The sequence below is a fragment of the Canis lupus genome, chromosome X (genome assembly GCF_011100685.1).
Source record: "Canis lupus familiaris isolate Mischka breed German Shepherd chromosome X, alternate assembly UU_Cfam_GSD_1.0, whole genome shotgun sequence".
NCBI classification, from domain to species: domain Eukaryota; kingdom Metazoa; phylum Chordata; class Mammalia; order Carnivora; family Canidae; genus Canis; species Canis lupus.
The window spans coordinates 39,042,976-39,069,271 of NC_049260.1; the positions used below are offsets into that span (position 1 = coordinate 39,042,976).

Genomic DNA, 26,296 nt, shown 5'->3' on the forward strand with positions numbered 1-26,296 from the left:
GAGCTCTGATTAGGGAGCAGGGCACTTAGGAGTTTAAGAGCTGTGTTGGGGATTAGTGAAAACACTACTATGGACTCTGGTATTGGTAAACTGCTAGCTTAATGAGCCACATCTGTGACAATAACTTTACTGTAGACACAGTATAAGAACCTTCAGTATAAATTGATAGCAATCTTATCAAGTTATAGTTTCTTAATTTGGGGTTGTGATGGGTACTGTAATACAATCTAGATCAGAGGTTGGCAAACTTCTTTTGGAAAAGGCCAGTTAGTACATATTTTAGGCTTTGTAAGTTTGGTAGTCTCTCTGTTGCTGGAAGCAGCCATAGACAAGTAAATGGGTGGGTGTAGCTATGTTCCAGTAAAATTTACAAAAACAGGTGCCTGGCTGGATTTCACTCATGTGCCATAGTTTGCTGACTCCTGGTATGTATACTCTAACCTCTAAGGATTTGTACTGAAGCAGGAATATATTTTTTAAATAGTACGTTCCCATAAAGTTACTCCCCTAAGTCCTCATAGTATAGGTTGAAGAATGACTACATTGTAATTAAATTAATTTCCATATCAGTGCTTTGCTCAGGTCATCCTTTTGCATAGACCCATGTTTCTCAGTGGGGATGCTATTGGCATTTGTGGTGGCCTTGTACATTGGGAGGGAATTTGTTTATTTAAGAGCATATAGCTATTCATACCTCCAGGTTATGGTTTCCAGAGATGTTTCCCTGGCTGAGATGTCTTGTTTTTCCTTCTCCTTTTAGCTATCCTTGAGAACAGTACCCAAGTACTACCTCTTTTCCTAGTCCTTATTATAGTTCATTAACTCTTAAATGGTTGTAGCTTGGAATATATTGTATACACTTAATTTCATAATCTTTTGTCATTAAATTGTAAATTCATTGAGGTAGGAATTTTTGTCTGCTCACTACTGTCTTCTCAGTGTTGATAATTCTGCTATGACTCATAATAGATGCTCAATAAATGTTTGAATTACATTGTTTACTGTTATGGAAAATTGAGATTTAATTCCTTGCCGATATATGTAAGCTTTTGGTTAATAAGAACTGTTCCTCATACTAATTCTGTGTCATCTATGGAGCTGAGTTTGATAACTTAGCTTAAATACTGGGTGATTCAATTTACTAAACCTTTGGGTGTCTCTGTGTAGAAGGCACTGTGCTAGGTAATAACGGGATACGCACATGATTAGCACTCCTGCCTTTGTGGCATTTTTGTCTGATGAGATGGGGTTTAGTTAGTACACAAATAACAAAGGTACAGTAGTTGAGAGTGAACTCTGGAGGCAGGCCTAGATTCGGTTCCTATGTCCGCTACTTAGTACCTGTCTTTTTGAGCAAGTTGTTTAATCTTTCTTATCCTTGTTTCTTTATTCTATAAAGGAAGCCCTCCACCACCTCATAGGGTTGTTAGAACCTTCAAAAAGAAATGATGTAGGCAGCCCGGGTGGCTCAGCAGTTTAGCGCCACCTTCAGCCCAGGTCCTGATCCTGGAGACACAGGATCGAGTCCCATGTCGGGCTTCCTGCATGGAGCCTGCTTTTCCCTCTGTGTCTCTGCCTGCCTCTCTCTCTCTCTCTCTCTCTCTCTCTCTCTCTCTCTCTCTCTCTCATAAATAAATAGAAAAAGAAAAGAAAAGAAATGATGTTATTAGCATTTTGCATTAAATTAAGTTCTTACTATTAATAATGTAGGATAGAGACATTGTGTGGAGGACAGATTTAGAGGCTGGAAAGATTACTTTTGGTTTGAGGTAGGAGGAGCAGCAGAGCTTCATGGGGGAAGATGCCATTTAAAGTGGATCTTAAATAATTGGTGGAATTTATAAGGTGGCAGGGATAGGGTAAAATTTTCTAGAGTGGGAATGATAGGCTATGAACAAAGTAAGGATGTTGAGAGAATGCCAGGTGTTTCTTGGAAGCAGAAATTCCACTCAGTAAACTCATATTTCCACCACACCCCACACCACCTTCTCTGGGTAATTAAATTGGTGAAAGATGTTAATCTGCTATTCAACTGGGCTCCCTTCCCTGCCATTTCCCTCATATAAGAAGATAGTTGTCTTTCAAATCTAGACTTTCTGGGTTGAACACTTCATGACTCTGAATTAACTACTCCCGTATTCTTAACAACACTGTTCTCCCCATTTGCCATCACCTGCACAGACTAGGTTGCATACTTCTTGAAAGCAGAGGAAGTATGTTTTAATCACTTTGGCTTGTTTAATCCTTGAGAGTTTACTACTCAACTTATTTCAGGGAGTGGGGGATGGGGTGGTAAAGGAATGATCCTGATTAAAACCAGTTCCAAATAAATTTTTTAAAAATTGTAAAAATACAAACTTTTGAAATAGATGTTGTTTGAGACCTTTGTGAATCCCCACATCTGCGAATACTCTTGTAGCATATAATTTTCTCATTTGGAAATTTGGAGGGGAGTAATGAGGATTTAATGAAATTAAAACTTTATATTTATTACATTTTAAGATGTACTTAAGAAACATTTTTCAGTGTTTCCAGAAAGGTACTTGAAATTCAGAGGAAGTGCACAATATAATTCTAAAGCACAGTTTGGTGTTTTTTAGAAAACAACAACAAAAAAGAACCCAGTTCCAGGCCAAAAAGTCACTCAGCTGTTTACACTTTTGTTTATACTTTAAACATCACTAATTCTTTTTCTCTATAACTTGTGACTGATAGCAGTTGTGGGATAAGTACTCTAGTCCCTCACACCCAGGGCAAGATGATTTAGGAATGTTCCATACTGTCTAGAGATCCCCAGCAGAATTGAGTCCTAGCTGTATAACCAGCCATTACTGCATCCTTTATTGGTGTTACTCCCTTCCCTGCCTCACTTCTCCATTCCCTTACTGGTATTTCCTAGGCCACCTTCCTGAATAAACTACTTATACTTAAAACCTTCTGTCTCAGGTTGTGCTTCTGGGGAAATACAGCCTAAGACTGTATGGCAAGAAGCATTTTATTAAGAGTCTAAAATTTTCAGGATTTAGAATATAGGTTTGTAGAAATGTCTTTACAAGGATTACTGTGAAAGCTTTATTATTATTTTTAAACAGGTAAGGTTTATTAAAACAGATTTGCTTATGTATTGGTAAAACATGTAATAGATACTCAAACATTGGTCCTTTTTAGAAAAGGGGAGAGTAGCTAGCTATTTCCTATTTGGAGGCCAGAGGTCCAAATGAGTCTGGATAAGCTATCTTTCTGATTTGTACTACAAAAGGGTTCACTTTTGTGTAGTTACTTTTTATTTTTTAAAGAAAATCTCAAGTAGACTCCCCACTAACCAGGGAGCCCAACGTGGCTGGGTCTCATGATCCTGAGATCATGACCTGAGCTGATATCAAGAGTTGGATGCTTAGCCAACTGAGCCACTCAGGTGCCCAGGAATCACTGATGCTAAACCTTCAAATGTTAATGGCTAGGTGTCATTTTAGCCTGTGTGTGTGTGTGTATGTTTTTTTTAATATCAAAATTTCTTCTAGGTTTATATTGTGCATTTCTTTTGAATTCTAACTACCTTCCTGGCAGCCCCTGAACATAAAGGAACAAAGAACCAGAGAAAAAAAATACAGATGCAAGCAAGTGAGAATGGGATAGTATAATCCAAGCATTTTCTTTTCCCTGAATAATAGGTTTTTATTTTACATATGCCCATGTAATTCTGCTGACAATTTATTTTTATTTTTATTTTTTTATTTCAGAGCAGGTTTGATTAAAAAGAAACCAAAGAATTTCTCCAACTTGATTGGATTATGTGCCATCTGCTGACTCATCACTGTTATTTTGGTGTTCTAAAAATATATTGTAAATATATTGTAATACAGGATAGTTTTAATGACTTAAAACACCTTGGATACTGTATATTAATAACAACATTGCATTAGAGAATGCTTTTCCTAAAAGTCTCTTTTTCCTTTTATTTACAGAATGCTGCCTTTTTATATGGTCTTGGTTTGGTCTACTTCCATTACAATGCATTTCACTGGTAAGTTGACATAAAACTAATAACTCCTGTTATTTCTAGTAAATGGCTTGTTTTGTTTGATATTGTGTGTGTATGTATAATAAATACAAGATATTTTATTTTTTTATTTTTAAAAGATTTTCATTCATTCATTCATTCATTCATTCATTCATTTATTCGAGACACAGAGCAAGAGAGAGACAGAGACACAGGCAGAGGGAGAAGCAGGCTCCATGCAGGGAGCCTCACATGGGACTCGATCCCGGGTCTTCAGGATCATGCCCTAGGCTGAAGGTGGCGTTAAACCACCGAGCCACCCGGGCTGCCCAATACAAGATATTTTAATGTCACTAAGCCTCGTTACTAGAAACTGGAAAATACAAGATTGGTTGCTCCACCTCCCCAACACACATAGGCCAATATATATGCATGTGTGCATTAGTATTTTCCAGTTTCTAGTAATTAGGTACCAGATTACAAGCTCTTGATTCTCTCATTTATAAAATAGGAATAATGGTACTTCAGAGTCAGAGATTAAATATGATAGGAATATATAAGATTTTATAAACTGTAAAGTGTAGGGCCCTGTTGTTAAGGCCTTCGTCCCGTTATTGTTTTTCTTGTTTACAAGACAAGGTAATAGTGTTCTTCAATGGAAATAACATAATAGAATTTGAGTTGGAAGATAGATAACCTGGTCTCTGCACTGTCACTTAATTTGATCTTGAGTTAAATAGACTCCCTAGGTCTGTTTCCCCGTGTGTGTGTGTGTGTGTGTGTGTGTGTGTGTGTGTGTGATTTTTTTTTTTTTCTTTTTAAGTGCATTGTAGTCACTTGTCTTTTCTACTTTGCAGAGTTTTGATGATCAGATGAGATAATGCATATTTTGTAAACCAAAAAGCCCTATCCAGACATTTTTTATTTGAAACATCTCTGGTTTGGTCAGAGTCCCTTCTGTTCTCCATAATTTTAACCTGAGTGAATGCTGTGAGAGTCCAAAGGAAGGTTTTGGCCAAAGGTTATAATCCTGTCATGTACCTGTTGGGTGCCCTGGGTATTTATCACAGAGCTTTTAAATATGCATTGGCAATGATTCAGTATGGTTTCCCTAAAGATGAAACTGTAGACTTGGATGACTTTTTCTATATGTCTTTTCTTATGTCTTTGCTCTTGGTTCTGTTGGGTTTTGATCATCTGTGGCAGCACTGCATTGTTAGAGAATACCTGTGTGTATATATAGAGTATTATAATCATTCAGATCACTTATGCAAACTGTACAAAACTTTAATTGATCTTTATAAAGAAGCTTTGTAATTTTTTTCTCTTAAATTATCCGTTACTGTGGAGCACCATATTTAAAACCAAGGATAGAGTAGGACTGTTTTAAAATAGTCTTAGTTTCTTGAAGATCCTATTCATAGAAAACACAATTCTAAACTTCTAGAACCAGAAGTAGTTTTAGAGATAACTTAGTTTATTTCCTTAATTTTGTAGATGACGAAAGCCAGGTGTGTAACTGAATATTATGTAACTATTTAGTGGCAGAAGCGAGATTATGCTCAGATTCCCCAATCTAATGTTTTTTCTATTACACTGTTAATAGGTTTGAAGATTGACAGATATTTTTTTAATCCATTTTCGCAGTTGTTCTCCTGGGCACGTTGTTTTACATTCTTTATGGCTAGCCAGAAATAATTTAGATGAAACGTGAGACAAGGAACTTTACAGTTTAGGAATGGACACGTGTACCACACACCAGCATTTTTTCACCTACCTGTGATAACTTATGAGCTCCCTGTAGATTGTAGATACAGATGTAAAATCAGTAATGAAGTGAAACCATCATCAGTTCAAAATTGGATTACTTTAAGAAGTACATGACCATGTCTACTCAGGGGACTTGCAGCTGTGGAACATTGTATCAAGGACTCCTTATCTATATATGATTTTTGTATCCTTCAGTTGACCTAAGAAATGAAACTGAATGATGCAAGGACAATGCAATGTCTGCATTAACAAATGCCCTCTAGTCTGCGATCATGTCCTGGTCACCACCATTTCTCACATCTTAAGTTTCATCTCTAGCTGCTTCCTAAAACGACATATTTCACACCCTGTCTGAATCCATCCTAGCTGTGTGTTTTCTCTCTTGCTGGTCAGATGTTTTTTTTCACAAATTCTTGTGCCCGAACCTTTAACTTATCTTATTTCTTGAACAGATACAGAATTAGAAAGCATGGAGTAGTTGCTTGGTGAGTTTCAGAGTGCAGCCTTAAGTGTTAGAAACTTCTTAGATTAAAACTGTATGTTTTATTTGGTTTTATTTTAAGTAACTGTTAATTGCTGAGATCAGGCATTTTTCTTTTCTCTGAAATTATTTACATGAAATTTTAGGATATGTTGACAAAATGTTTCTAGAGAAGAATGTATTATGCCCTTTTTTGTATTGTCAACTCTAAGGATCTGCCTAGGATGTCTCAGGATGCTTTATCTTTAGTATATTTGTAATTTAAGTAAAATTTGGTACTTGGTAATGGTGCCTGTTGGCATTTGTTAGATTAAGTATTTGATGATAATGTGTGTGACCAACGTATGTTGGGGTTGGTGATGGTGACTTAATATTACTGAGAACAATTTTACTAAGTACAGTTTTATCTGCTAACTTGTTTGCCTTGTTTCTTGCCATATTCTGCCCATTGTTTCTTTTGGAGTTGATTTTATTGGTTAATTTCTAGATCAGTTGTTTGGTCAGTTTTTCCAGTTTTCAGTTGCATTCTCTTAGAGGAGCCCAGGTCAGAAAGTAGTAGAGCAACTGTAACATCCTCATTGGACTTAGCAATTTTGCTGTTGATCCTACTTTGTAATGTGGGACCAGAGTTAAAAAGATATCCAAAAGGAGAATGACATAGAAGTACAAGGTAAAATACGTACATCAGAATGCTAGAACCAGTCTTTTATAAAGCCAATTTTTTACAGGTGCATGAATGCATGCCCATGCCTTCACTTGTTCTTGCTCATGAAGGTGGCACATTGCTAGGAGTGCCTTGAACTGAGTTTTTTCTTGCCTTATAGTGAGAAACCTGTATCCTTGTTTGAGAGGAATTGAAATGCAATACAGTAATAAATTACTACAGCTTACAGCCATACTTCTAAATATATCCATCTCAAAATGCTTATCAGTCTTCTCTTTCTAACCTGCAACCTTTTGTATTCCCATTGATCAGTATCAGAAGGGTCCTATGGTGGCAAATCTAAGAGATAACCTAATTCTGTGCTAGAGTCATAGGATTTTGGAAATTAAGCTCCCAAATCTAATTGATAGGCCTGTAAGGAAATAGAGTGATTATTGTTGACATTAAAAAGGGTTAGGGGAAGGAGGTGGAGGTGAGATTAGAAACATAGAAGTATTAACACATTACAAGTGACTTTTTTTTAAGGATTAATTCCTCAAGCACTGTACCAATCACAAGTGTACTTTAAAAGTGTAGGAATCTCAGTTCTCCATTGTGGTGACCACTTTGGGTGCAAATAAACCTCATGTCCTTGTGCTGCCACCATTGATCCTGAGGCTTGTCTAACATGGAGTCTGGCAAAAACTTAATATTTAATAAATATTTTTGAGCTATCATAATACAAAATAATGCTCTTAGATGAAAAGTTTTAGTTCCATTAAAATGAAACAGTTCATGTTAACATGTGTTGTTTATTATGTACGCTTCTGTTTTGACAAAACCAGCATTTAACTAAGGCAGTTTTGGTAAAGTTATGCTTACCAGTGACACATAGATTGCCAGAGAGAATTTGGAAGGGTTGGGCTAATTAAGCTTCAGGGAAATTATGAATAAAAACATACATCTTTGCAAGAAGGGAAGGAAAAAATATCTTTCACTGTCTGGGATGATGAAATGAAGACTGACTAGAAAGAGCAAAAAAAGCAATGAAGTAACACACTAGCAAATGGTAATATGAAGAACCCTTGTGTGTTATTTCTAAATTACCCTCACATTTAAGGTCCTCTCTGGTTCAGCCTCAAAAGATCCTTCTAGCCTACTGTTCCCCTAAATACATTTTTTTTCTGTCAGTCACACTGTATTAACATTTCCTTGAAAACGTATTGAGCATTTTTAAAAAAGATTTTATTTATTTATTCATGAGAGAGAGAGAGAGAGGCAGACAGAGACAGAGAAAGAGGGAGAGGCAGGCTCCTCATGGAGCAAGGAGCCTGACGTGGGGCTTGACCTGGGATCATGCATGATCTGAGCCGAAGGCAAATGCTTTACCAACAGAGCCACCCAGGCACCCCATATTGAGCATTTTTTTACCTATGTAATTTTGTGCCATTTACTGTGTTTGGTCTGCCTTCGCCTACGATCTCCACCTGTTAAAATTCCTGCCATACCTGTTTCTTTGATTACTTCATCAAATCTTTCATTTGTCACATTTAAAAGGAACCTCTATATTTCCTAACATGTATGTATGGAATTATCTGTGTCTTGTGTGTCTACATGCTATTACTGATTTAGAGTTAGAATATTCTCTCTTTTATTAGTATCAAATGTTGTGGTATTAGACCATTTATCCCTTCAGATATCCCTGAGGGAAATCTCTGGACTCAGCTATATTAGCCTTAAAAAAAGTTAAAAATTTTATTATGTCTCTTTCCAAATGTACTGAAACTGCTACGGACGTTTAGTTAGTATCATTATTTTTACTACAGGTTGGTAAAGTCCTGAGGAAGCTCTTCTTTTTAATGACTTTCTAGAAACAAATTATGCTGTGCATAATTATTATTGGCATTTTTTTCTCAAAATCCAAAAATGTAGTGTTTTTATCACCAAAATTATTAAAATTATTGCTAGAGAATATGCTTTAATATTTGAAAATTATAAACCTTTCCAGGCATTGTATCATGAAAATATTTTATAGTTTTGGGTAGCTATTTCTTATGTTCTAAAATTCTGTGTCATCAGAATCCTGAGGTAAGCAGAATTTATATGTGTTGATGTTTTTAGTCTAGTTTGTGGTGCCGAGATCATGCTCTGGCTACATGCAATTTGGTGAGATAAGCACGTGGTAAAATGACCAAAATTAGAATGTAGTCTGAATGGTACCTATTTTCCTCACACACACACACACACACACACACACACACACACAGGCACACACTTTTTTCCCTTTTTCCCCCTAATGTGGGGAAAAACTGAGGAAGCACACTGGAAAGATGGGTAAAAAGTTTAGAAATGGAAATGAAAATGAACCTAGATATATTTTGTTAGACGAGAGGAGCTCAGTATGTAGACTGTGGAACATTGCTGTCCTGCCCCTACGAGAAGCCCAGTCAACCAACTATAAAAGTGATGGCATTAGTAAACATCTATTAAAGTTAACCATTTTCTATGTTATTTAGACAATTAAATATAAAAGAGGAGTGTGGACCTCAAGGAATAGGCCATTTGGAAAAACTGGAGATAGTGTACACCACTACACAGAGAATAAAATGATTTGATTATAAAGTGGACCTAACAGCTGGTTAACACTAAGTAAAAAATAGTTGGTGTTGAGTTTGGGTGGTCAGTCTTTCAGGTAATAGTGGGTTTAGGGTAAAGTAGAAGAATGAAAATATTTCAGATCAGGAGACTTCTGAGGAGAAGCAGTGAAGTCAGGAGGGCCAGTATTTGCATAAAGAAATTCCTGAAATAGCCAGGTCACAGCTGAGGACGAACAGTGTTGGGTCATAACTGGGAATAGATTTTAATAGGTACTGGGTACTGTTTACAGATCTTAAATGCTACATAGAGATTAACTTAGAGTATCGTGGTCAGTAGGCTATTACAGGAACCACATGTTTGAGGAGACATAGGTATGCCAGAGCAGAGCAAAGGTAGTTCTTAAAAGAGCCTATCTATTTCAGTAATCTAGTCATGAGATATTGAAGATTCGATCTGCAAGGTAATGAATTTGAGGAATACTTTGAAACAACGATGAGAAGAACTTGATGATTTGATATATATTGGCCTCACCATCTCATGGGCACTTTAAAAAAAAATATTTATTTATTTATTTGAGAGAGAGAGAGGGAGCAAGCTGTGGAAGGGGGCCAAGGGGCAGAGGGAGAGAGTGTCTTAAGCCGACCCTAACCTGGGCACATAGCCCAGTACAGGGCTTGATCTCACAACCCTGAGATCACGAATTGAGCCAAATTCAAGAGTCAGACGTTTAACCAACTGTGTCACCCAGGTGCCCCTCATGGGCACTTTCAGTAGTCCTTAAGGAATAAATATAGGGTAGCCCAGACTAGTATGTTGGAACATGTGTTTTTGCATATAGGTTGAATTTTTTTTTTTAATTCTCAGTGTGTTAACATATATAGAAAACTTGTTAAAATAAACCTGTTTCTTTTTTTATTTTTTAAAGATTTTATTTGTTTATTCATGAGAGATACACAGAGAGAGGTGGAGACATAGGTAGAGAGAGAAGTAGTAGGCTCCCTATGGGAGCCCAATTCAGGACTCCATCCCAGACCCTAGGATCACACTCTGAGCCAAAGGCAGACTCTCAACCGCTGAGCCACCCAGGCGTTCCTAAACCTATGTTTCTTTGCACTTGTGTGACATTGTGAACTACTTGGATAAGATGTCTGCACCAAACGTACCTATGGAGTAAAACACATCTACAAATTTAGGATTTAGAGGGAGGGCCAGAAATAGAAACTAAGAGTAGGAAATAATTTCTCCCAAGGGTTTGCTACTGACACTCTGTGTTCTCCTCACTGCTTCTTTCACATGCCTTTCCTTAGACAGTTTTTCTTTCTTAGCTTCTTTTTTCTCTTTTCTTTGCTGTCTTCTACTTCCTTTCTTTTTTGTTCATATTTTTGACTCAGGCCTGCCTGGATTTTTTATTGGCATGTGTGGACATCGCTTAGTTCTGACCATTCCACAAGAGAGTTTTCTGACCCATCTCATAAGTTAAGGTTCATTAGGATTTTATGAAGCATTATCCTCAATTTTTATTATTACAGAATATAACATGCTTAAAAATGTATAAACAGAAGTATACAGCTTAACATATTATTTGTAAGATAAACATCCATAAGTATCATTTGGATCAAGAAATAAAAAATTGCTCTTAGCCGAAAAGCTTCCCCAAACCTCTGCATACCCTTTCTCAATTGTATCATGTTTTAATTGGCCTCATTTACACCTGCAGTTGTTCTCTTCCTAACCTTTTATATGCTAACCCCCAGCCCCCAACAATTGCCTCTTTTATTAGTAGAAGGTGGTAGCACTAATCATGACCAGGAGAATAACAGAGGCTGCCCTGTACCTCCTCCTATTAGAAAGCTTTGAGAAAAGTACAAAGAGAGCCTCTTAACACGCAGATGAGTAACTTGAAGTCTGAGAAAAACAGAAAGCTGCCTTTGTATGAAAATGGTAATTTACACCAATTCTTTTCTGTCAGGTCTTTGACTCCCCTCTTCTACCTGTACACATCAGAAAATAAAACACATACACACCCACCCACTTAAAAAGGTATCTAAAACATAGATCCCAGCCTTCTCTTCTGTAAGTAAGTAGTTTTACCTGGTATAAAAGTATCTGATGCCGGGCCTGTTGTCCTCACCCCTCATGATAAACATTACCCTTTAGAACCCTTAATTTTATAATAAACCTGTACATAGCCCCACATAGTTTTTTTTGGGAAATAGATAATGCATAAATCAAAATAAAGTTACTTAAAAGACATAGAGGGTATTGTGCTCTGTTTTGTGTTAACAATATTTTCAACTTTTCATATAAAAGGTTGACTTTTCTTTTGGAATTGTATAAGATTCTAAATAGCCACCTTCAAGATAAGTAGAGGCAGAGAATAGCTGATAAAAGCTTCGCAAAGAATATATTAGCTGGTACTTGGAATAAGTCTTAACTAAATACTGTGGAGAGATTTAAAATGATGCTCAACATATTGCTCTAGCTGGTGTTACAATTTTCAAAATTCAAAGTAGACATTTTTCCTTATGATTTTATTTTTTAGTAGGTAGTATATTTACATGATCAAATTAAGGTGTATAAAATACATATTCAGTGAAAATACATATTCAGTGAAAAGTGTTCCTTATGCTTGTATTTGCTCTACTGGTAATCAAGACCATTTATAAAAGATAAATTGTGAATTTGGGCCAAAAATAGACTGATAAACGAATGGAAAGTGATAGATGATAGAGAACCCAGAAACAGACCCACATGAATATGGACCCTTGATTTAGGACAAAGTGGCACTGCAGAGCTGTGGTAAGGATGGTCTTTACTACAAATGATGCAGGGGATATTGGATATCTATCTATATGGAAAAAATGAAATCTGACCTCAGACCATATAAAAAATAAGGTACATATGGATTATAAATCTAAATATGAAAGACAGTTTTAAAATGAAGACTTATTCCTACAGAATAGACTAGAAGCAGGATTAATCTCTCTTCTCTAAAAAACGAAACTATCTGTCCCACCCTTCTTTCCCCTAGGAAGTTCCAGAAACAGTAAAATCAGTTATTTAAACTGAGAATTTTATTAAGCCATAAAGTATTATTTGAATAATTGATTATACATTCATCTGATCTTCCTTCTCCTGTTTTAAATTAGATGATATACATTCAATTATATAAAAGACCCTGGTACACTTCCAAGTCTTTTTTTTTTTTTAATACATTCATGTAAAACACATTTTCTTTAAAACCGTATTACATAAAGCAGAAGTTAAACTGTGCTACCAAGCAAAAATTCATGCAAGTGTTAAAAAGTTAAGATATCTTATGTCTATATTCTTTCAGGGCAATTAAAGCATTTCAGGAGGTGCTTTATGTTGATCCCAGCTTTTGTCGAGCCAAGGAAATTCATTTACGACTTGGGCTTATGTTCAAAGTGAATACAGACTATGAGTCTAGTTTAAAGGTAGGTTATTGAGTTTTTTCCAAGATACAATGTTTCATTTTGTGCATTTTTTTGGGGGATGGATTGTTGTTAAATATTAGAGCATTGAGAAATGTTGGAATTTATATTGGCACTTCAAAAGAAAATTTGAAAATTTAGGTGAAAGAACTGCTTTATCAGCTATGAACTGGAAGATACACAAAGTTGGGTTTCAGGGTACAAAGTAGTTATGATCCTAAGACATAGGTAACTGATGGTACCATTACACTTTTTTTTTTTTTTTAGTTTTAATTGAAGTCTGTCATCAGGAAAAGAATGTTTCAATCTCAGTTTGGACATCTAAATCAGTCCACTGTAAATGATTGGCCACTATATAGGTCAGGTCCAGCTGCTTAATGGTGCTGTATCTGTGATCCCAACCTGGCCTATTTCTTTGCATGGGTCTCACTAGAATTCCGTCAACCTCTACCAGCAGGACACATCCCATATCTAAATTATTAAAAAAGTATTCTCTGCAAATCATTTGAATTGCTCATTCGTGAATATAAACATTGTTAGGAAAAGATAATATATTGTTGTTTTAAATATTTTACTTTCAGTGGAAATTTGATATTTCTCAATTTTTTAATTGAGTTTCTTGTGCTGTCTATGCCATCACTTTAGGTCTTACTGGGCTTTTCATAGAAATAGTGCATTCCTATACAGCAAAACCATTGCTTTTTGAAGGACTAGAAGTTCTAGGAAAAAGTTTAAATTGTTGTGAATTTAAGACTATAATGGTTGCCATGTTGTAAGTCTCCACTGCAGATTATCTTAATCCTGAAATGGGGGTGGGAGGGAGATAAAGAATGATAAAGACTTTACAGTAGGTTGAATTTGAATTCACTAAGAAGGCCCTACTGAAGGTTTTTTTAAAGGTATATTTAATTGTTCTAGAGTTTTAAAGTAGACAATTATGCAACTACTGTTTCTATCTTTCATGAGTTTATAAAAAACAGTGTTGATATGAAAGAGTGATATATAACCAAAAACACTAAAACCAAGTAGATTGTGAAGTATTTCGATTACACAGTTGTCAAAGGTAAGTGCAGTTTGAGGAATTGGCGCGAAGGTAAAATTGGGTAATGTGGAGAGTGAAGGATGCCTGGAAATTACCAGATTTCCTCAAATGTAGAGCAGCATTTCTCAAACAGTTGACCCTTGAACAATGTGGGGGTTATGTGCCCCCCCCCCCCCCGCACCCCCCGCCCCCGAGTTGAAAACCTGCGTGTGACTCCTCAGCAGTGTAACTACTAATAACCCACTGAAAGCCTCATCTATAACCTGGAGTTGCTTAACACATATATTATATGTATCGTATGCTGTATTCTTAAAATGAAGTAAGTTGGAGAAAAGAAAATGTTAAGAAAATCATAAGGAAGAGAAAATACATTTATGCAAAAAAAAACAACCCATAAATAAGTGGGCCCATGGAGTTTCAAACCTGTGTTATTCAAGAGTGAACTGTATATACTATGGGATGTGAGTGGATTTGAAATGGAAAATAATTTCAGATATGCCACCTTGATTGAGTATTTTAACCTCCTCTTGGCCATTCACAGTATATATTAGCTAAGAAAGATTCTTATTATGTCTAATATAAAGTGAACTTATTTGATCCCTTTATAATGTTGTCATAATATGACTGTTCTATGTGGCAGATATGTTTTTGATAGCAGTTTGGTAAATGTTGCTCTGGAAATATATTTGAGTGGAAAAAATAATCAGATAATGTCCCATATTATAGAATTTGGCTCTCTGAACATCAGTACAGTGGTGTCTTACATAATTCTGTGGATGCCAAGCTCTGCTTCCATGAAGATAGCAATACTTAAAATCCTTTTTAATCAGGGGCAACAGTATTGGACAGTGTTCCATGATGAATTGGAAGTATTGTTGCTTACTCAGGTTCAATAGAGACTTCCTGTGTATAGCTTTTGTTTGTTAGGCATAAAAAGGGTAACAAACCTTCAGGTCAGCAATTGTAGCAAAAATGTTAAGTACAGTCTTGTTAAAATACTTGATGATCATCCTGATGTTTATTTCATTTGTGTGAACATAGATAAGAATTTTAGGAGTCCTTGCTATTTCTCTTCCCCATAATGAGAAAGTTGCCTTTGATTTTTGTCTCATTTTGACATTGGTTTCTTTTAAGGCTTCTCTCTCTAATATTCCCTGTTTTCAAAAGGAGAATTTTAGACATCATCATTTTTAGTCAAGGAGGAGGTATTTCAGGTAGTACTCTAAGTGCTTAGCATTTAGTGCAAATGAAGATAGGAATCAGAAGGAATGATATGTCCCTCTCTCCTTAGGTGGCATAGGAATCAGAAGGAATGATATGTCCCTCTCTCCTTAGGTGGCCTTCAGTTTTCCTAAAGTAGATTGGCTACTGAAACTTTTGTAGAAGCATATTTATTGGTATAGATGCTTTGGCCTGCATGCTCAGAAACTCCCAATTGAAGCTGATTAAAGTAACAATTAAAAATTAAAAAGTAACAATTAAAAATTGCTTGTATAATGTGAAATACAGCCTTCAAGATTGGTTGAGTCAGCCTATCCAAGGTTTCATCAAGGATTCCTTTTCTTCTCTGTTCTGTGTTGGCTTATTCTTAAGGCTGGTTGCTGGGTACAATCAAAGTGAAATGTAGAAAACCCTAAAAACCTTACCAAAAAACTATTAGAAGTAATAAATGAATTCAGTAAAGTCACAGGATACAAAGTGAGATGATTCAGTTTTCGTGTCTCATATAGAAAGATAGTAGTGCTATAGGTGCTTAGTATAGTGCTGGCGTATGATCAGTGCTTAGTAAATATCTGATCATCATGTCATAAAGGAGAAAGATCCTGACTTGCTGTTGATCCCTTCAAGAATACTTTTGGCATCTCATTGGCCAGAAATGGGCCATATGGCCATTCTCAATTGATTCCTTATTAAGAACTTATTAAACGGCCTAACTCTTAGGCCAGTTTTTGAGCAGGGCTCATTTCCCTAGATACACTGTTCCTATCTGATGGAGGAGTGAGGGGTAGGTAAAAAGTATTTTGATGTCCATTAGAGATCAGGTCTTCAACTCATTTTGTTTCCCTCCCTTGAAGAGGAATATAATGTATACAGGTTTTCAATGATAAAATGCAGTATACTTTCATAATAGATTTATTTTCACCTACACCTGAAATGGATTCCAGGACCTTCTGTTTTATTTATATCCCTGGTAAATAACTTTTTTACATTTTGGTAAAATGAATCTCCGAAACTGATTCATTCTGTTTTGGTACTATGTAAACACCTCTCAGAGCAAGCAAATTTGGGTTTAAAATTAGATCCTGCCATATGACTAATTGTGTGACCTTGGGCAAAATGCCTAACTCTTCTTTTTGTTTTGTTTTTTTAAAAGATTTTATTTATTCATTCATGAGAGAGACACAGAGAGGCAAAGACATAAGCAGCGGGAGAATCAGGCTTGCTGTGGGGAGCCTGATGTGGAACTTGATCCCAGGACCCCCTGGATCATGCCCTGAGCTAAAGGCAGACGCTCAACCACTGAGCCACCCAGGTGCCCTGATTCCTAACTCTTCTGATCCTCCTTGTGTCTGTAGTTACTGGAGTAACTGTCCCCACTCTACAAGATTATTATAAACAATAAATTTATATACATGTACACATACATACATGCACACACACATATATGTATATGAAAATATCTGGCAAGTTTTTTCAGCCTCCGTTTTTAGTTCTTAGTTTGTTGAATATATCTGAAGGTTCTCAGTTTGGGACCAGAATAGATATTATTTATGAAATCCATTTTCCCATCCTAGAATTTAATATTTTTATTTTTGCTACTGTGCCCATCATCAGAAATGTGAAGTTAATGCCCAGCTTATTTTTCCATTAGATTGGCCAATAAAGATTTATGCGTTTAGTGAATGGTGGAGGTACCACTTCTTAATTTATTAACTAGTTTAATAGTATTTGAACCAGAGTCCATTCCAGGATGACATTACTACATGGTATTTGTTGTTTTTTCTTCTCTGCTTCAGATAATATCCGCCCCCCAAGTAGGTTTGGTTGCCTCTTTAACACCATATAATTAATTCAGAGTTTTATTTCATTACTTTTTAATGGTGTTAATGATATTTGCTTACATTTGTTATATATTTGAGGTGCAGTGTATGATCATTACTTCAATAAAAGTACTCTAATTTTGACAAATAATTTTATATCACGCCTCTAATTTTTTTATAACAAATTTATTTTTTATTGGTGTTCAATTTGCCAACCTACAGAATAACACCCAGTGCTCATCCCGTCAAGTGCCCCCCTCAGTGCCCATCACCCATTCACCCCCACCCCCCGCCCTCCTCCCCTTCCACCACCCCTAGTTCATTTCCCAGAGTTAGGAGTCTTTATGTTCTGTCTCCCTTTCTGATATTTCCCACACATTTCTTCTCCCTTCCCTTCTATTCCCTTTCACTATTATTTATATTCCCCAAATGAATGAGAACATATGATGTTTGTCCTTCTCCGATTGACTTACTTCATTCAGCATAATGCCCTCCAGTTCCATCCACGTTGAAGCAAATGGTGGATTTGTCATTTCTAAGACATGCCTCTAATTTTTACATCCTGGCAGACTCTTAATTATTTCCCTCATGTGAAGGAAGGAAATGCAAAATAAGATGTAATAACACCCATATTCTTCAGTCAGTCAATGCCAGTGAATCTATTTAATTTAATGAAGATGATGTAGAAATTCTCCCTACTATTTATATATTTAAGTTTGCCTGGAATATGACAACATTGGAACTTTTTTGAATTTTAAAGGTAAAGAGTATGGCTTTTTTTTTTTTTTTTAAAGATTTATTTATTTATTCATTCAGAGAGAGAGAGGCAGGCAGAGACGCAGGCAGAGGGAGAAGCAGGCCCCATGCAGGGAGCCCAATGTGGGACTCTATCCCGGGTCTCCAGAATCACGCCCCAGGCTGCGCCACTGGGGCTGCCCAAGAGTATGGCTTTTTAATTGGACCTGTGGATAATTGGCTGGATACCAGTATAAGTTCCCTTATTATTTGGTATTTAAAGATGATAAGTGCTGATTTGAAGGGGTTAATAAGAAAGAGGAAGATGAGAATTGCAGGGACAATGTGAAGGAAATAGATTGAATTCAAATGAGACTTGGATGTTAGTTTGGCGTTGTACCAAGTGCTTAGTGTTTCTTGAATAGATAAATGAAATGGAAGAGGCTATAAAATGATAAATGCGTATCATAGGGTAGGCTGGAAAGATTGGGAGGGGGCGGAGAGGCTGGTTTTATTTATCACCTTTTAACAGAATTTTTTTTCTAGACAAACTGGCAGTGCATTTGTTTTCTCCAAACATTCCCATTCACCAGTTCATTCAGCTTGTCTCCCCTCTACTGTTATACACAGCATGAAACTACTGAGTGAAATACCATTTCCACTTGCTTTTTACCTTACTCTATTCCAGGAACTACTTCATTTCCAGGTGTCTGATTTGATCTTAGACCCTTCGTGGACTCTGGACTTTTATTGTCATATTTTTTATGCCAAGATATTAAGGCAGAAGGAATAAGTAAAGGCACGAGGATATAGATTCCCTTTGAGAAACCACTTTTGGAATCTGCGAAAATCCCTCTTGTCTTTTATTATTTTATTTCTTAGTGTAGAATATATAAATCATTGCATTTAATTAAGATACTGTGAACTCTATTATAAATATACTTAGAATTTGAATGCTAGCTATTTAATTAATTTTAACTGTGCCTTAGGTTTCTAAAATATCTTTAATATTTCTTTGTTGAAGTTTTAACAGCATATTCTTATTAGTTCAGTTGTCTGAAGATCATGAAAGTTGCTGTTATTTCTCCATGCCTGCCCCTGCCCTATTTAATACTTCATAGTGCTCAATAGCTTAACTCTCCAGCTGGCATTTTGAAAATTTGAATTCTTTAAAATTTGTTTTATTTAGATATAATTGACATATGACATTGTCTAAGTTTAAAGTATACAACATGTTGATTTGATACATTTATATATTGCAGTGTGATTTATCACTGTAGGGTTAGGTGGCACCTCTGTCTCATCACATAATTATCATTTCTTTTTTGTGGTGGGAACAATAAGACCTAGTCTCTCAGCAGCTTTGAAGTTTATAATACAGTATTGTTGACTCTAATCTCTGTGCTGTGCATTAGCTCTCTGGGACTTAGTTATCAACTAGTTCCAAGTTTGTGCCTTTAAACAGCATCTCCCTAATTCTCGCAGCAGCGTGGAACTCTGCTTCACCTGAATGTAATATCACTGTTGCTTTTGGCAAAGGATAGTTGTTACTGTTTACTTTGTTTTCTGTCTGTCCATTTTGTCCTGCTGCTTCCTTTTTCCTCTACTTTTCAACTTGTATTTTACCTTTTAATCTTTCCTAGATATTATTCTTTGATATGAGGTGATCTCCTAATTGGTATATCTTGCCACTTCATAATGCTCTCTCCACTTCACTCTGCCTGCTCAGTTTTGTTTTTCCATTTGATACTTATTTCTGCCCTTTGTTCTATTACATACATACTATTAAGCTTGAAGTAGTTTAAACAACAGAAGTACCTCAGTTTCTCCAAAATGCATGTTTGAAAAGGATATGACTGCTCATAGATATGCAGTCACCATTCTTTGATACAAAGGAGTTAGGGTGAGTTCAGTTTTCTCTCCTTCAAATATATTTTAACTACAAGAAATCATTTCTAATCAAAATGTAATTTTTTTATGTTTACCCATAACAATTTAAATTCATGCTGTGGGGATCCCTGGGTGGTGCAGCGGTTTGGCGCCTGCCTTTGGCCCAGGGCGCGATCCTGGAGACTCGGGATCGAATCCCACGTCGGGCTCCCGGTGCATGGAGCCTGCTTCTCCCTCTGCCTATGTCTCTGCCTCTCTCTCTCTCTGACTATCATAAATAAATAAAAATAAAAATAAATAAATTCATGCTGTGAATACTTGGTCTTCAAATGCAACTTAATGAAACATTCAGTGTATCTAATACCACATTTGAAAAAGAAGGGTTAAAAAAAATAAAAAAAAAGAAAAAGAAGGGTTGTGTTCCAAAACAGCATTTTATTCCCTTTATAAAATATATATCATATTCATCTTGAATTTGTTATTAGTGTAAATATCTGTCTTAATTTTGATGTGAAAACAAATCGTACACTACTAGATTTAAAGAACTTGGGAAAGAAGTCATCCTCTATTCTGACCATTTGTGTACACAGATTAGACACATACTAGTACTGGTGTTTTAAAGTTTCTAGTTAATTGCATACCTGTACTTTCATAAAGTATGATAGAAATGAGTTGGGAGACTAGGTAGGACTCTTATAGGAAAAAAGATGAGCAAGATCCATGGGATATTTGGGTTTTCAGTGGATAGATGGATGAGAAGTAATATATTCTATAGATTTTTTAAAAAAATAAATGTTTTTAAAGATTTTTATTTATTTGAGAGAACACAAGTTGGCAGGGGGCGGGGGCAAAGGAAAGGGAGAAGCAGACTCTGCTGGATAGGGAGCCCGACTTGAGGCTCAATCTCAGCACCCTGGGATAATGACCTGAGCTCAAGGCATGCACTTAACTGACTGAGCCACCCAGGCCACTCCAGTTCTATAGATCTTAAGGAGTTAATTTATTAACTGATTTATTGTGGGAATAGATTATTTATTTATTTATTGGCCTAATTCATTTTTTTGTTAACTAAAGTAGGCAATAAAGAAAGTAGAAGGTTTTGGGATTGGGAGGTGGAAAGATCTGAGTAGTGATGAGTCCTTTGGGAGTATATTGAGTTGGAGGTACCTGAAGAGTATCAAATGTTGGATATAGACAGAAGTGTGGAGCCATAAAGAGGCATTGTGAGACAAAGATTTTGAACATCTTTAGTATACAGTGTCTTTTGTTTTACTTTTTTTGTTAAGGATATTTTTGGGAGACACCAGGTTGGAAACTGTTAGTTACTTGTGTGGAGTGGAGTTTCTCCTTAAATGTTGTAATAACCTTGTATTACAGAGAATCAGAAAAACTTGAGTTTGAGGGCTTTGAAAGAACCTCAATCAGATCAGCTTACCCAGCAGTGTGACTCCTAAGCCCTATCAGAACCTTCCACTTTCAGTTCTGTATCTCATTTTCAAAGAGCAAATCCTTGAAGTACCATCATATCCCAGGACATTTCCCTAGACTCATTCATTTATCATCGACTATTAGGTTTAGGAATGAAGTTGTTGGTTTTAATTAATACTTCTAGAATTGTGGCTATCTTTAACAATGAAAAAGAAAAAAAAATCACTTGACTTGCAAGAGTACATGACATTCCTTCCCATTTCTCACTTAAAATGGTCCATTGAAACTCTTTCATAAGGGCTGGGTGAAAATAACAAGTTGTTTCCTCAGACTGAATGAAGTACCTCTTTTCTTTTTTCTCATCTACATCTTTTGGATTCTGTTATGGAATTCTCTTTTAAGCTTCTAATAGAACATTAATTTAAGTGAGCCATGTATTCACTTGTAGATGCTTAGCCATAGCAGAATTCCTGGTGTTGCCAACATTTCATTCTTAAAAGGCTGTGTCTATGCTAATTGAATAGAGACAATAGTATCGACTACACACATCTTGTCTACATTGTCTGAAGTAAAGTTTGGGGGCAAGTACACAGTTTAAAAACTTAAAAATAGTGGCGTTTAACCCTGATTGTGCATTGGGATAACTTGTAGAAGCTTTTTTTCTGGTTTACAGGGTGTCAGCCCCAACCTTCCAAGTCAGAATATCTAAGGTTGGATCTAGAATCCAAACATTGCTCCAGATTTTAAAAACTTAAGCACACATAATTTGTTAATTACCCCTCTCCCCCCCCCCCCCCCCAAAAAAAAGAGTTGTATCATTCCTTGTATTGAGGATTGGGAATATAGTTGAAGGGTTCTCCAATTGAAAAGATTTGTGATACAGACTATACAGGTAGAAGTAAAACAATTTAAAGAGAAATAAAGTTTTGAAACCTGAGTTTTACATGTTAATTACATGAATATAGATTCTCCCCCTCCAGACAGAAATCAAGTTCCTTGGTCTATATAAAGGAAAATGCTATCAAGTTATTTTGAAATATGGAACAAGTCAAAAGCTTTTAAAACAAAAAGTGACTTTAATAATAAAGATGTCAACAGAAATTGTTATGAATAGATCCTTTTTGTTAAATTGGACCAGAAGTGCTCTATAAAAAGAAAATCACCATAACATTAAAAAAACATGTTAGGTAAATCTTGCTTGGAAATTAATTTTCTGTAGAATGCTTTCTGCCTTGAGGTTTGTATGTAGTCTTTGAACTGCAGAAGCCTCTACCATGTAGTAACTATTTCACATTGCAATAGTCAGTTCCCATACTACAGTATTTTCATGTGAGGTGCAGATGTTTCCTAGCTGCTTCTGTTGGTTGCAGGGATGGGTGCTGGATATTATACCATGGTATTTTCAGATCTTGGGGCTGATTATTGTAATTGATAGTCACTTCTGCTGACTTATATGTTAATAGAAACATCTATTTTGCATCTGGTTTAGATACGCGAAATAAAACTCTGAGGTCATTCGACCCCACCCCAGTCCCTCATCGCTCTTCAGTTTACTGGAAATTGTACCGTTGTTTTTCTTTATATGAGGTAGTTTTTTTTTTTTTTTATATGAGGTAGTTTTATATAGTTTCTTATATTTATCAATTATTCTGTAAGTTCCTTTATTCTCACATGCGTGTTTTTGACTACGTACTCTGTTGCCAAGTAATTTTTCTGTATTGTTACTGTTTGGAAATGTTCAGTATTTCACGATGACTTTTTTTTTTTTTAAGATTTTATTTATTTATTCATGAGAGACAGAGAAAGAGAGAGAGAGAGAGAGAGAGAGAGAGAGAGGCAGAAACACAGGCAGAGGGAGAAGCAGGCTCCATGCAGGGAGCCTGACATGTACTCGATCCTGGGTCTCCAGGATCCTGCCCCGGGCTGAAAGTGGCACTAAACCGCTGAGCCCCCCGGGCTGCCCGATGTTGTGGTTTTGAAATGATACATCACTGCCTTCATTGGTGCTTTTAAGATTGACTAATACTTACATAAAACTGTTCAGAATTGCTTCTGCCAGGTTTCATTGCAGAACCTTGCATATTGATAGATGAAATACAGTCTAGACAATTCAAATTATACATCTCTCTGTTCTCTGTGAGATATCATGGTAATAGTAAAACTAAAATACCGCCATCTTGAAGACTTCCTCTTTGCAGGTCAGTTTGTATCCTTTGATGATTCAGTTAGAAAAGGTCTGTCTTCTCTCCGTATGCGGACAGAATAGGCTAGACTCAAATGTAGTATAATCTGAATGTGTGGCTACTGCTTCTATTTTTGTCCAGGGGAAGGCAATTGGTTATAATGCATGCTTTGCTTTCATGGTGCTCACTTTTTATTTTCTTTATTGAGGTACAGTTGACATACAATGTGTTATATTAGATCCAGGTATACAAGTACTCTTTAAAATAGTCTGGTTTCTTTTGCTGTGGTAGCAGATTCCAGGAATGTTTGAGTGTATATACGATCCGCTTAGTTCAAGGGAGAATAAAAACAGTTCTTTTTTGTTTTGTTTTGTTTTAATAAAAGCAGTTCTTAAAGTGTTCAGATGTTGGATGTTTTTTTCACTTAGCTGTGACAAACTTTCACTTTTGTTTTGTTGACCATTGTATTTCTAGTGCCTGCCTTGTCTTAAGGGCATTATAGATACTTGACAAATATTTGTTGAGTGGATTTAATATTTAAGGGTCATACTTTGTTAGTAGTTTGCCCATTCAGAATATTACAGCCCTTAAAATTTAAAGAATACTGCAGATGTAGGCTAGCCTAATTATGCTTGCACATAACAGACATTTGTGAAGGAATATCATAGCTACTGTTTTCATACCAAACGATGCTTTCTAATCTATCTTAAAGTAAAACACTGGGTAGCTGACGTTAGTTTATTTTTGTTAATTGAGGGTTCTAGTCGACCAAGTGCAGTTTTGTTCATTCCACGTTGAAATATAGTCCTGAGGGCTTGCTAATGATTATTTTTCTTGATAAAGAAAGCTTTTTGAGTTTCTATCTAGAAGTTGTCATTATGCATATCAATTTTCAGTTTGTTCAGTAGTTATAAAAAAATACAACTATTTAGATACTTGGGTTGTGGATAAGAATGAGCTTATTGTGGTCAGTTTTTTAAACTGGATTTATACTTTGGCTGTTGATTACTTTTAGTGCTAAAATCTTGTAGGGACTCAGAAAATTTGAATATACATACATATATGGAAATATTTTTTTAGAAGAGTTCAAAGAGTTTTTTTTTTTTATCCTAAGAATTTTATACCAACTCTAGTACTTGTTTGTCTTTCTTAGGTTTAATGTTGATAAAGTAGATGTCAAATGTTACCTAGTATTCTGTTTTTTTTTTCTTTAATTTGTTAAAAGATTTTTATTTATTTATTCATGTGAGATGCAGAGACATAGGCAGAGGGAGAAGCAGGCTCCATGCAGGGAGCCTGATGCGGAACTTGATCCTGGGACTCCAGGATCACTCCCTGGGCTAAAGGCAGGCACTAAACCGCTGAGCCACCCAGGCATCCCTATTATCTAGTGTTCTTCTTCTTCTTCTTCTTTTTTTTTTTATCTAGTGTTCTTGATCGTGATTTATGTTCTTAGAAATTAGTGTTATTCATTGAATTTTAACATGTATTTTTGGACAGGCTGATATGTTATTTAAAGTGGATATTGTAAACTATTAGTGGTTTAATATTCCCTACACATATAATAAATAGTACATGCATTCCTAAAAAGATAATGATATTTCAAAGATGAAGTTGAGTACAGGCTATTTGATGCATTCTTGGTAGTATTTCAAATAGTTCTAAAGGCACCAAATACAATGATTATTGAAGAATCAGTAAGGGTAGATAGTTTTACCCTTTATTATCATAGTATTTTCTTTCTAAAGTTCATGTCTTATTTTGAGATAAGCAGTGGTATTCTGACATTAATACCATTGAACTTTTACTTTCAGCTTTTTAAATAATAAACTATTTAAACTCCTCTATAACTGGTACTATTTACTTGAAGACTTTCTGAAGCTTTTTTCATATAAACGAAATTATACATAAGATAACTTCATAAAGTTAATTCTCCATTCTCGGCTGTCTCAAGAAAGTAACCCAGCAACCCGTCTGTCATCAGCAGTAAATGTACAAAGTAATTCTCATTGGATGTCTAATATGTTTTATTTGTATAGCGTAGTTTTCATTAATTATGTCAGACTTAATGTACCTGAAAATTAGGACACATTTATATGACTGAATTTAGTACACTGATTTTTCTCATTCTCTTCTTGCAGCATTTTCAGTTAGCTTTGGTTGACTGCAATCCATGCACTTTGTCCAATGCTGAAAGTAAGTATTTTTAAGTAATGGTTTTCTACATGTATTCAGATCACCTCATGGCAAATAATAATAGTAGTGATGATGATGATAGTAATAAAATCCTATGTAATTTTTCTTCTAGAATTGTTGAATCTAACTGTATTGGTTGCCATGGCTACTTGTACAGATGGAACATGTAAGACCAGTTATTGTGAACAGCCTATGTCTAAAATAGATACGTGAACTGGGTTGTTGAATTAAAATTGTCCACACTAATGAACAAAATTGATTATTTGTGCATTATATTGTAGATGACTTGAGAGATTAAAAACAGAGTTTGCCAGTCTTTTAGGAAAAATGAGTATACAAAGATTCTTATGTGATACCTCACTGATTCCTGGTCTGTGGTATTAAAATTATTGATAATTATGAATGCATCCTTTGATTTTTTTTTTGTTCTGGTTTACACATCATATATATAAAGTTTGAAGTGACATTTTTCAATTAATTAAAAAAGAATGTGTGTGAGAAACAGTTCTGATATAGTGGTTTACTTCAGTTATATTCTGCTTCTGTGTATGTTTCATTCCCAAAGCAGATTGGTTTGATTATGATAGGTTTATCAATAAGTGTATGTTGGCATATTTATTGGAAAGTAGCCAAGAAAAGTTATAATGATATTTATTGAGTTCAAGCTGGATTTCTTTAAAACTTTCTTTCTTGAAAAATAATATATAAAAAGTTGAATCATTCTTAAAATTTTAGATCAGAGGATTCTAGGTTTTAGGAAGTGTTTTGCTTTAAGTGACTCGTGTTCTAACCTTAGAGAATGGCATTAAGTGAAAAGCAGTGGCAGTGTTAAGA

General features: G+C 35.6%; 1 protein-coding gene across 2 annotated transcripts in view; it reads left to right on the plus strand.

The window, feature by feature from the left end:
* Positions 1-26,296, plus strand: part of KDM6A (lysine demethylase 6A) — a 213,940-nt gene that overhangs the window by 96,251 nt on the left and 91,393 nt on the right. For both annotated transcript variants that reach the window (NM_001197185.1, NM_001197186.1), the window contains exons 5-7: positions 3,966-4,024; positions 12,830-12,950; positions 25,408-25,462. In NM_001197185.1, coding sequence (NP_001184114.1) covers positions 3,966-4,024; positions 12,830-12,950; positions 25,408-25,462 — 235 coding nt within the window. The remainder of the gene's footprint in view (positions 1-3,965; positions 4,025-12,829; positions 12,951-25,407; positions 25,463-26,296) is intronic.